The following is a 12,856-nucleotide window of genomic DNA, read 5'->3' on the forward strand; positions in this document are numbered from 1 at the left end:
GGAAACTGCAGACAGCTGCCTGCACACCTTCTTAATTATTAGATGAATTTGAGGGAGGCCAATTGGGCAACACTAGTGTAATTTTAAATATCCTTGTGTTCTCTGTTCTAGGGATTCATCTAGTTCACAGCTTTAATGTGGAGAAATAGAAATAATTACTACCAATGTTACGAGAAAAACATCTTCCATCTTGGAGAAAAGGAGACATCTCACAGTGTGATCACCATCACACACTGACTGGGTAAATAATGTGGCCTGTGGCCCCAAGTGACCTGGAAGGAGCCACATTCTTCACTCTGGCCACACCAAGAACCCCCACACAGGGCCCTAGATGGAGGCAGCTGCAGGCTCGCCCAGATGGTGCCCCCAATACAGGTGGCAGCAAAAGTGGCAAACACTCACACCTTCCCAGCTGGCCTTTGCCTCTGGAGACATTTATGTCCATAAAAAAGGAAGACCAATGTCTCCGATAACACTGTCAGCATGCCTCTCCCTTCTCCAAAAAACTGCCAAAGATTATCACTACCTAAATTCTTTTGCCTAGAATGGAGAGAGGGCTTGGCATTCAAGGCCTTCTGCCCTCTCTTTGACTTTCCACCATCAGCTCACAAGCCTGCCTGAGGGGTCTTCCCACTGATGCAGAGAACAGGTCTGCTACCTGGGATACCTCTCCCTCTCCTCAGGGCCTTTCCATGTTTCACCTTCTCTCTATATACCCGTATCTCCTCATCCTGGCCCTCATCTGCCAGTCTTAAAACAAATGTTACTGGTGCTTCTGTTGGCCTTTCCACCTGGCCCAACCAGTCTATACCATCCCCGACCAGTGTGGGTCTTAGAAACAGGAAGAATGTTTTGTTTTTCTCCCAGGATACTAGAATGCCTTATACACAGGTGACAGTTAAAGAACCTTGGATGAATGAAGCTGAAGACAGTTTCTTGCCTTTCAGCTCTAGCCTACGAAGACTTGGTAAGAGACCCACAAGTCCTAATTAAGGAGAAGCGGAGTCTCCCAGGAATCTAGGGTATCCTAGGGGATATAGTGAAGTACAGAGGGCTCAGGCTGTGCAGAGCGTGGGGCACCAAGGAGACCTGTGTGAGCCAGCAGAGAGCACAGCAATGTAGCAGAGGGAGGCCCCAGGTCCCTACCTGCACAAGATGTCTGTGCGCATGCTCATAGGAGGGCAGCGCTCCTTCTCCGATCAATTCTGTGTCAAATAGCTCTGTGATCAGGATATTGGCACGGCATGGCATGTCACCATCTGAGAAACACAAGGAATCAGAGCCAGAAGCAAATGATCAATGAGAAAAAATACTGACAGCAAATACATGAAAGATAAAAGGTGAACAGATCATTACTCTGAAAGCACATCCATACATTCAATTTATCTAGAAGTGTCATGAAACTTTCTAATGGCTCACCAAAAAACCCATTTTGATAGACATACACACATCGAAATACTACCAACTGGTAAATCTTGGTTACAAGAATGCAGTGTTTGCTATATCACTCTTTTAATTTTTCTGTATGTTTAATATTGCATGGGACTCACAGAACTAGTAAGAAAACTATAAACACCCAAAAAGAAAACCAGGCAAAAATACAAATAGACAATTCATCACAGAAAAACTAATCAATCAAGTACATGGAAAATGTTTCATTATTATTAGCAACTGGAGATACAAATTAACAATTAAACTATTAATATATTAGCAAAAATGATTTGAAAAGCAAAACTGAACATTGGCCCTTCAAGTATTTCTAGGCTTCATGGAGGGAGAGGAAACCAAAGCTAGAAAGGCTGCATAATTCCAGTGATACTTCAAGATCCAGGATTCCCCAGTTCCTTACACCAAAGCCCCCTAAATTAAGTTTCTTGCTACCAAACAACGAGCCCCCAAGTAATAGTTGTTTAGGATAGTAGGAGTAGGGGAGATCTTTTGGCTGACTCTATTTCCTGAACCTCTGTAATGTAATGTAATGTTACTTCTACAATTTTAATTTTTAATGAGCCAAGAGACAAAATTAACTTTGAAAGGGGCTATTCATCACAGAGAATTAGCTGTGAACACTCCTAAGGCTGCACGAATTCCAATCTGACAAAGCCCACTCATCTTTCCTACGGAGAAGATGAGTTTCAAGGACAATTTAAGGAAAGAGAAGCATTAAGGAGGCTCAAAGGAGGGTGCGGTACAGAGAGCCTGAACCTTTAGTCATGGAGACCCGAGCCTGGATCCCACCTTCTGGCCCGGAACCCTCAGTGCTGTCAGTCACCTCATCTGTACAAGGGTAATGAGACCTGCTCCAAGTGGTGGTGGTTAGGACAGCAAAGGTAAGAGCTGACTGTTGGGTCCCCTCAAAATTGGATACCCCAATAATGGGTCCGTGATTAAAGGAGCAAGACTGATACAAGTCGAAGGTCAAGCAAAGCTTTATTTCCTGCCAAGCATCAGGAATCACACTGACAAACTGACCAGTTAGGGCCGCCCCTACAGAGAGGATGACCCCTCCCTGCTTTCCAGACTAACTTTTATAGAGCAAAGGCCATGTGGTTGGGCCTGGCCACACACAGGTGGCCAATGAGACTGTAACACACACAGGAAACTCCACAGTGACGCTAGGCGACCAACTGAATTACAATTTACCCTAGTAGACATTTGATTTAGCCTATCACACCTTGGTTAGGATTGGCGCCAAAAGGCTCCCAAAGGGCAGAGGCCCACACTCCTGGGTAGCTAGGAGACAGTATGCACCTCCACTAGATTGAATACCTCCACCTGGCCTGACCCACCCTTGTATTTGGACTTTGTTACCTGGGACTGGTTTCCTGGACTTGCTTTTAAATAAGTTCCCCTGGTGGGAAGGTGGGGGGCAAGGTCAATTTAAGTTTTACAACAAAATGGCAGTTCAACGGGGGTGGGGCTGCTCTGGCTGAATTGGCCCTTCAGCTGCCCACTTTCTACAAAGCAGCCCTGTGCTCCCAGTCATGAAAGCTGACAAGAGACACTTGTCTCTGCCTACCCTCTCTGCTATCACGCCGAACTCAAACATAAATACACTGTCCCAAACTGCACCCCACACCTACATGTCTGCTTCTCCCTCTCATGCCTCTGCCTCAGTGGCCAGCACCACCAGTCACACGGTCCTGAAACCTGGCCATCATTCACCAGCTCCAGGAGAGCGGCAGCCCTGTCTGCTCTGCTGGTCATTTTACCCCAAGCAATGCCTATAGAACTACGCCCAGCACCCAGAACAGGCAGCAAACCTTAGCTGACTCCGTGATTCCTCCCTCTCTGTCACCAAGCCCTGCCAATTCTACCTCCTGAATAATTTTTAAGCCAATTAAGTAACTCAAAATGATGTATTGTCCAATTTGCTTCAAATAAACAAAGCTTTACAGTCCACCGAATCTTCACAAACACTCTTGAGAGCCTGGTAGCTAGCATGCTGAGTGCTAATGTAGGACCTACGGGTGGGGGGGGGGCTGAGGAGGGCAGGGAGCTCCAGGAGGATGGGGAGCCCGAGAAGAGTGGGTACCCCACCGCCTTCTAAGTCTCTGCCACATGACCAGATGGCACAAATGCTTAAGCCTCTGCCTTTGGCTCAGGTCATGATCTCAGGGTCCTGGGATGGACCCCCTCGGCAGGGAGTCTGCTCCCCGCCCACCCTTCCACTCCCCTGCCTACTTGTGATCTCTGTCAAACAAAAAAATAAAAACCATAAAAGGAAAAAAAAAAAAAGAGGAAACAGTTTGTTCTGCAAGAAGAGACACAAAGTGACCCCTACCACTGCTCTGGCTTTCTGCCAGTAGGTGCTCTCCGGACTGCTATGGGAAGCAGGAAGTCTGGCAGAATGTGGCAGTCTTGCTGAGGTAAGGAGACAGCAAGTGGAGTTAAGGGCGCAGGTGGCTGGGACTCACAGGGGAGGGAACCAGAGAGGATGTTACATAGAAAAGGGGCTTCAGGGGGCGCCTGGGCATTGAATGTCTGCCTTTGGCTCAGGTCATGATCCCAGGGCCCTGGGATCGAGCCCCGCATCCGGCTCTCTGCTCTACAAGGAGACTGCTTCTCCCTCCTCCACTCCCTCGCTTATGTTCCCTCTCTTGCTGTTTCTGTCAAATAAAGGAGTAAAATCTAAAAAAAGAAAAAAAAAAAAAAAAAAAGAACGGGCGCCTGGGTGGCTCAGTGGGTTAAGCCGCTGCCTTCGGCTCAGGTCATGATCTCAGGGTCCTGGGATCGAGTCCCGCATCGGGCTCTCTGCTCAGCAGGGAGCCTGCTTCCTTCTCTCTCTCTCTGCCTGCCTCTCAGTGTACTTGTAATTTCTCTCTGTCAAATAAATAAATAAAAAAAAATCTTTAAAAAAAAAAAAAAAAGAAAGAAAAAGGGCTTCGGGAATCTGACCAGGGCTCCCCTGAAGCCTCTTGCTGAATATACTCACACACACAGAAGACAAGATGTAGAAAGCCAGGCAAACGATGACCATACCATCTAGGTAGAAACTGAACAATTTCCAGAGCTCACAGAGGGCTGGGAGCCATTCTAGTTCCTATCAGCCAGCAACCCAGAGAGACTCTATGAAAGCCATGTTGGTACTAGTGAGACCAACATCGTCTTGGAACAGTGGTTTTCAATGGAGGGTGATTTTGCCCCCACCCCCAGGCCATTTGGCAATGTCTGGAGACCTTTTTGGTTGGCTCAAATGACCGGGGCCTGGGTTGGGGGGAGGAGGGTGTGGTGAAGGGCACTAGGTAGTACTGGCTTCTACTGGTAAGAAGCCAGGGATAAACATCCTGCAGTATGCAGACAGTTCCTCCCAGCAAGGAATGATCAGGCCCAAAATGTCAAGAATGTCACCACTAAGAAACCCTGAGAGGGGCACATGGCTCAGTGTGTGGAGCCTGCGACTCCTTTTTTTTTTTTTTTTAAGATTTTATTCATTTGACAGACAGAGATCACAAGCAGGCAGAGAGAGGAAGCCGGCTTGCTGCTGTGCAGAGAGTCTGATGTAGGTAGGGCTTGATCCCAGGACCCTGGGATCATGACCTGAACTGAAGGCAGAGGCTTAACCCACTGAGCCACTCAGGCACCCAGAGCCTACGACTCTTGATCCTGGGGTTGTCAGTTCTAGCCCCATGTTGGCTGTAAAGAATAAAATAAAAATCTTTAAGAATAAAATATTTTTAAAAAAGAAAAGAAACCCTGACTTAAAGCTAGTCTTTTTTTTTTTTTTTTTGGAGAGTGGGGACAGAGGTGTAGTGGGAAAGAGGGAGAGCGAGAGAATCTGTAGTAGGCTCCACACCCAGCACAGAGCCTGACTCGGGGTACCTCAACTTAAAGCCATTCTAACCCCACTTCAACAAAGCTTAGAAACAAGCCCTGAATGGGACACCTGGGTGGCTCAGTCAGTTAACCCACCTGATTTTGGCTCAGGTCATGATGATAGGGTCATGAGATCAAGCCCCATGTCAGGATCCATGCTGGGTATGAAGCCTGCTTGTGATTTTCTTTCTCTTCCTCTGCCCCATCTCCCTCTCACTCGTAAAACAAATTAAAACAAACAAAAAAACTACAAGCCCTGAAATGATCAAACTGATCTGTCAGTACCCCAACTGCAAGGCAGACAAAGCTTTTATTATTTATTTATTTATTTATTTATTTTAAAAGATTTTATTTATTTATCAGAGAGAGAGGGGGAGAGAGCAAGCACAGGCAGACAGAATGGCAGGCAGAATGGCAGGCAGAATGGCAGGCAGAGGCAGAGGGAGAAGCAGGCTCCCTGCCGAGCAAGGAGCCGGATGTGGGACTCAATCCCAGGACGCTGGGATCATGACCTGAGCCGAAGGCAGCTGCTTAACCAACTGAGCTACCCAGGCGTCCCCAGACAAAGCTTTTAAAGGAAGACAATAAACTCTGATACTCATCAATGCAAAACTGCCAACATACACAGCATCTGAATACAAATCACTAGACATGTGAAGAAGAAAAGTGTAATCCAGAACCAGGATAAGAATTAGTCCTAAGAACAAACCCAGAAAACACAGAAGAGTGGAAGCAGAAGATAAAAAATACTGAAGCAGCTAATACAGATAACAGTAACTATTTAAAATAACACACAGGGATGGCTGGGTGGTTTAGTGGGTTGTGTCTGCCGTCAGCTCAGGTCATGATCCTGGGGTTCTGGGATAAAGCCCCACACTGGACTCCCTGCTCAGCGAGGAGACTGCTTCCCCCTCTCCCTCTGCTGCTGCTCCCCTGCTGCTTGTGCTCTCTCACTCTCTCTCAAATTAATAAATAAAATCTAAAAAAACCCCCACAAAAACATGTAAGAACAATGGGAATTATAAAAAAGAATCAAAGGAAACATTCAGAGATGAGAAATACAGTATCAGAAATAAAAAGTTCATGGGGCGCCTGGGTGGCTCAGTGGGTTAAGCCGCTGCCTTCAGCTCAGGTCATGATCTCAGAGTCCTGGGATCGAGCCCCGCATCGGGCTCTCTGCTCAGCAGAGAACCAGTTTCCCTTCCTCTCTCTCTGCCTGCCTCTCTGCCTACTTGTGATCTCTCTCTGTCAAATAAATAAATAAAATCTTTAAAAAAAAAAAAAAAGAAAGAAAAAGTTCACTAGACATACATACCTTGCAGAGTAGACACCACAAAAGAGAAGATCATTAAATCTAAAGACCTAACCAGGAAACTACCCATGTATATCAGGTGAACGAAGGCGTCCACACAAGTGCTACTCAGCAACAAAAAGAATGAACTCCTGATCCACAGAATGTGAATGAAACCCAAAGGCATCATGCTACAGAAAAGAAAGCAGGAACAAAAGAGTACACATGGATAATTTCACTTACTCAAAATTCTAGAAAAGGGAGCTCTAACCCGTATTGAAGAAAGCACATCAGTGGGCACCTAGGGTCAGTAATATGGAGGCGACTGGCTGCAAAGCATCAAAAGGACTCTCTATGTGCATGATAACAGTCCTGACATTCTACTGTCCTGATTGCAAAAGAGATTACAAATGTGTTTACATGTGTCCAAATTCATCACACTATATACAAGACGGATGCACTCACTTTATGAAAATTTGCCTCAATAACAAGGATTAAAAAAACAGGATAACATGTATGTTTCAAAAATAAAGGGCCTGGGGTGCCTGGGTGGCTCAGTGGGTTGGGCCTCTGCCTTCAGCTCAGATCATGATCTCAGGGTCCTGGGATCAAGCCCCGCATCGGGCTCTCTGCTCAGTGGGGAGCCTGCTTCCCTCTCTCTCTGCCTGCCTCTCTGCCTACCTGTCATCTGTCAAATAAATGAATAAAATCTTTAAAAAATAAAATAAATAAAAAAATAAAATAAATGGGCTACTAATCCATTCTTTTGTGCATGTTTCAGGTTCTCCGTTAAAACCTTTTTTTAATTAAATGGAACAGATATGTTGACCTTATACAGAGGCTTCCTTCTCAATTACTGTGTTTTAAAAAACTGCAGGGATATCCAGACCCTCACCCAAGAAGCTTCTTTTTCAAAGCTTTCCACCATGCTCCCCAGGAATCAGCAGCACATAAAATTTGAGAAGTCTGATTCAAATGCCTAGCCTATCAAAATGACTCTGAGAGCCTGGGGAGACTGTGCTACGCAGGCAAATCGCACACCTCATACACTGAAGCAGAAAGCAAACCTCTCTGCCATCGGCACAAAGCAAACCTCTCTGCCATCTACTTAGTTTCACTTCTGTACGAGGAAACTCAAAATACAGAGGGCTGAGTCACATAAGAATTCCAACTTGCTTAAAGCAAAAGGAAGTTTCATTTATATCACCACAGTTGGCATGTGATGAGTTCTGGTTTACTCACTGCTGATTTAACTAGCAGAAAAGCAAAGTACTTACCTTCAGACCACATGGGGAGACCCCATTTCTCCTGTGATTACCTGAATACACTTATTCCAGGTAACCAGAATAAACCTTTTCTCTCCTTCGAGTAAAACTTTCAAAACAATATGTATTAATCTTACCTGGCCCTATGGTCACCTCAGTGGAATGCTTGTTGATAATCTTAATTTTATCACTAAAGCCATTTTTCTCTACAATCTTCACAGCAGCATCAGCCATAGGCTTGAAAACCTAGAAATGAGAACCAAAACCCAAGGAGAAATGAGCAATAAATTGAGCAGTAACATTCGAACATCCAAGATCAGTAAGCTATGCCATGATGCAGGTTCTAAGATTTGAAGAGGTCTCCCTCACAGTATTTCCTCTTGAATATATAATATGTACCTCTGTTACCATATGACACAGGCAAAATATTCCTTTGCCCTGATTTAATCTAAATAAAAGAGACCTCATCTTTGGAACTTAAATACTTTATTCCCCAAATGTGTGTCATGAAAATGAATACAAAGGGAAGACATTCGGCTGGGTTTAACTTGCACGAGTTAAACCTTACCAACCAGGCACATGGCAGAGGCAGGGCCTCCTAAGGAGGTTGCACTACCTAGCAGAGACGGCAGATGTCAGTGCCGAGCTAGGGGGAAAGGCAGAAAGGGAGACTTGACCTCACAAAACCAGGACCTGGAGCCAGAGGCAGGACATGTGCTGTCCTCTCCAGAGGAAAGTGAGACTGTTACCGTCTTAGTCATTAAGTGTGAACAGGCACCAGTTCAAAACTGTACCAAAGCTCCAGTGGGGCAGAACACAGCCTATATTTTACAGTATTCGAGGCCCTCTGTAATATGAACCACCTTACTTCCCTGATCCTTACTCTCCTCCCACTCTACCCTACCCATGTCTGATACTCTAGCCACACTGATCTCATTGTGTACTATGTACTAGGCAAGCCTGAGCCTTCTCGGCCCTACCCCACCTGCCAAAGCAAACCCAACTTTCCAGAGCAGCACGTATCTCCTCTTTTCCAGGAGTCTTCCTTAACCTTTCACATGTCCCTAAACACAAGCCCCTCCAACTCTTACTTTCTAGCCTGCCCAGTTTTGACTGCAAAGATCCAACCACAATAGTGCATAAAACACAGATGTGTGGGGCACCTGGGTGGCTCAGTGGGTTAACGCCTCTGCCTTCGGCTTAGGTCATGATCTCAGGGCCCTGGGATTGAGCCCCATATCGGGCTCTCTGCTCACCGGGGAGCCTGCTTCCCCCCTCTCTCTCTGCCTGCCTCTCTGCCTACTTGTGACCTCTGTCTGTAAATAAACAAATAAAATTAAAAAAAAAAAAAATCATACAGATGTGTACGTGGCCACACCCACCAGAGGTAGAAATAGAAAATGATAAAGTAACTGGTCACAACGACAAGATTTCCATTTTTTCTAAGTACTTTTCTATATTTTCTACCATGAACACATAATTCTTTTATTATAATCAAGCAGGAAATGCTATATCCTTCCATAAAGAATACATATGTGCTTAGCCAGGAAAAGAAATCTTCACAATCTGTTCCAAATTATTTCTAGGATCTGGCTTGATGTTTTTAGATGTAATCTGAGGGCCTCGTGCCCTCAGTTCTCACTCATCACTTTGCCTCTACCCCAAAGTACCACAAGTTCACCCCTCACCCCTCCTGCTTCTTGATGTTATCATTCATCTCCTCCGCTGACCCTTCCGGCTCTGACATTCATAGTATCCTCCTGAGCCATCAAGAGCTCAAGATCTCACGCAGAACAATTCTTTCTGAAATGGCCCCTGAAGTCTTCCCAACATCATTTGGCCCTTCATATAGTTTGGGGAACCAACCTTCTTCCAAGCAGTGCACATGTCCGGTCTATGGGTAAGCAAATCTCTCAGGCCAGGTCAATGAGGTAAGTTAAATTGGATTTAACTTTATTCTGGCCAATGATACCCAAGGAGAGGTTTGCTAGAGATTTCAGGGAAAGCTCTTCTTATTCTTTAAAAAAAAAAAAAAAAAAAAAAAAAAGTGAGGAAAGCAGGACCAGGCTTCATTTTTGAAGACTTTGCCACAGAAATCACTGCAACTAATACACCTTCCCAAAATATGCCTCACTTTTCAAATGTATTAAAAGAGAAATTTATAGTCATTGCCTATGATTTCTCGTATTCCATCCACTTCTCAACTCTACTCCCCTGAAAATACCACCTAAAGGAGGTCACTTCTTAGCTAACAACTCAACAGCCTCTCTCAGTCATCATCCTGCTTAACTTCTATACCCGTGCTGTCTCATACAGGGACCACAAGCATTTAAATAGAAGTTGATTAAAACTGCATGAAATTTAAAAATTCAGCTCCCTAGTCATACAAGTCACACTGCAAGTACTGAGCAGCCCTATGTGGCTAGGGACCACTACACTGGTCAGCACAGCGATGGAAGATATTCGGCCTCTCAGAAAATTCTTCGGGGCAATGGTGCTTTTTAACATCTGCACCTGCTGACCACTCCTTCTTTCCCACGATTCTCATGCACTCTGCCCCCTCTTGGCTTCCACCTCTGCCCTCTAGGGTCTCTTTGTGTCTATTGGAAATTGACTTTACTGGTCACACTTCTTCCCTCACAGGCAGGTTTGCTCTTTTCCTTCTATTCTCCCTCTCCTGAACAACCCTACACCGCCAGCTTCACCTGTCATATCTTTAGCAAACAAGTTGCAAATCCACTTGTACCAGCCCCTCTCTAAAGGGTCAGACAGGGAAGCCTCGGTGGCTCAGTCGTTAAGCATCTGCCTTAACCTCAAGTCATGATCCCAGGGTCCTAGGATCAAGCCCTGCATCAGGCTGCCTGCTCAGCAGGAAGCCTGCTTCTCCCTCTCCCACTCCCCCTGCCTGTTTTACCTCTCTCGCTGTGTCTCTTCAAATAAATAAATAAAATCTTTAAAGAAAAATAAAATGGGGTCAAATGTCCAGCTCTAGGGACCAGCAGGTTCTCAGTCACTGTTTTGGACCTGTCTTTCCTGCTGGCGTGCAGCTCATGTTGAGCTGAAAACCACAGGGTAGTCCCGAGAGAATGACCACAGGTTCAAAAGTGGTCACTAGAGTAAGAGCTGGGAGGCCACCATAAGATGTCAAGAGCCAAACAGAAGAGATCTGAGAGTCACAAATCAGAGAAGCATGAGAGAAATTAAGAAATCCGGGTAACTGAGATAGGAATATATGAAAAACCCAAAAGCACAATCCTCCCAATTCTGTCAAAAAAACATGTTCTCACTCTCTATCTTTAATTAGCAATTGACACATATACTGGCTCCTGACCTGGGACTTGCCTCTCTCCTACTTAGTATATCCAACATGAAATGCATTATTTTTCCCACAAAGCAAGTTACCTTCCTCTGAACTCTTCTTACCAATCAGTGGCATCACTGCCCCCCAGATACCGACGCTAGAAATCTCACACACTCTCCCATTATAGCTACCACTATGGAGTGAGCACCATAAATAGGAACCAAAAAATCAAGTCTCCAGGTCTAGCTCTCCTATTTATTAACTGTGACATTAAGTCTTTAACCTCTCTGGGTCTTAGTTTCTTCATGTGTAAAGGATAATAAAATCTAGTTAAGGGTAACTAAGGCAACCATCCTAAAACACAGATTTCTTTTTATTGAATTCAAAAATTTTCATGATATTCAAATAGGCCAGGAAGTGACTCTTACTGTTTTTACAAAGTCCTCAAACAAGCGCACAGAGTCATACACACACACCACTCTCAGGACTTCCATTAAACCTGAAACCCACGATTCTTACTTCAGGTTAAGAACTAACTCAGGGGACGCCTGGGTGGCTCAGTTGGTTAAGCCGCTGCCTTCAGCTCGGGTCATGATCCCAGCGTCCTGGGATCGAGTCCCACATCAGGCTCCTTGCTCCGCAGGGAGCCTGCTTCTCCCTCTGACTCTGCCTTCCACTCTGTCTGCCTGTGCTCGCTCTCGCTCGCTCTCTCTCTGACAAATAAATAAATAAAATCTTTAAAAAAAAAAAACAAAAACTAACTCAGGATATAGGAGTTTAAAGTCTTTACTATAGCACTCAGGTCCTCCATAGTCTGGCTGCAATCTACCTTTCTCGATTTCTACCATGACACTGTTTGCCATAACTCTAAATGACACAACATGGTATTCCCTAAGATGCCACCTTTCTAGACCTTAAGCATGAGAGCCATACTGAAGGGATCGTGGATGGGGAGCTAGAAAGAGTCTCAGTAGAATACCCCAGGTATTCAGACTTTATACGAGAATATGAAACACTTCTCGTTTTTCTTGATTTTCATTTTCTTTTTAAGATTTTATTTATTTAGGGATGCCTGGATGGCTCAGATGGTTATTAAGCGTCTGCCTTCGGCTCAGGTCATGCTTCCACGGTCCTGGGACTGGGCCCCGCATGGGGCTCCCTGTCTGCTTGGGAAGCCTGCTTCTCCCTCTCCTTCTACTGCTTCCGCTGCTGTGCTCTTTTATTCTGTCAAATAAATAAATAAAATCTTAAAAAAAAAAAAAAGATTCTATTTGACAGAGAGAGAGTAGAAGCAGGGGAAGTAGGAGAGGGAGAAGCAGGCTCTCCATTGAGCAAGGAGTCAGGTGTGGGACTTGATCCCAGGACCCAGGGATCATGACCTCAGCCAAAGGCAGACAATTAACCAACTGAGCCACCCTGGTGCCTGTTCTCTCTTGTTTAAGTCACTGTTATTTTAGGACTTTGTTATTTGCAATTCATTCCATTATCACAGAAATTTCATAGGAAGAAGTGTTTATTTATTTATTTATTTTTAAAGATTTTATTTATTTATTTGACAGAGAGAGAGATTACAAGTAGGCAGAGAGACAGGCAGAGAGAGAGGAGGAACTAGGCTCCCTGCTGAGCAGAGATCCCCAATGTGGGGCTCCATCCCAGGACCCTGAGATCATGACCTGAGCCCAA

At 45.1% G+C, this 12,856-nt stretch overlaps 1 protein-coding gene across 4 annotated transcripts in view; it reads right to left on the bottom strand.

The window, feature by feature from the left end:
- The window catches only part of PRMT7 (protein arginine methyltransferase 7), a 49,358-nt gene that overhangs the window by 20,276 nt on the left and 16,226 nt on the right, over window positions 1-12,856 (bottom strand). For all 4 annotated transcript variants that reach the window (XM_059153040.1, XM_059153039.1, XM_059153038.1 and 1 more), the window contains exons 5-6: window positions 8,010-8,118; window positions 1,147-1,259 (exon numbers count right to left, since the gene is read on the bottom strand). In XM_059153040.1, coding sequence (XP_059009023.1) covers window positions 1,147-1,259; window positions 8,010-8,118 — 222 coding nt within the window. The remainder of the gene's footprint in view (window positions 1-1,146; window positions 1,260-8,009; window positions 8,119-12,856) is intronic.

The sequence above is a fragment of the Mustela lutreola genome, chromosome 16 (assembly GCF_030435805.1).
Source record: "Mustela lutreola isolate mMusLut2 chromosome 16, mMusLut2.pri, whole genome shotgun sequence".
Taxonomy (NCBI): Eukaryota; Metazoa; Chordata; class Mammalia; order Carnivora; family Mustelidae; genus Mustela; species Mustela lutreola.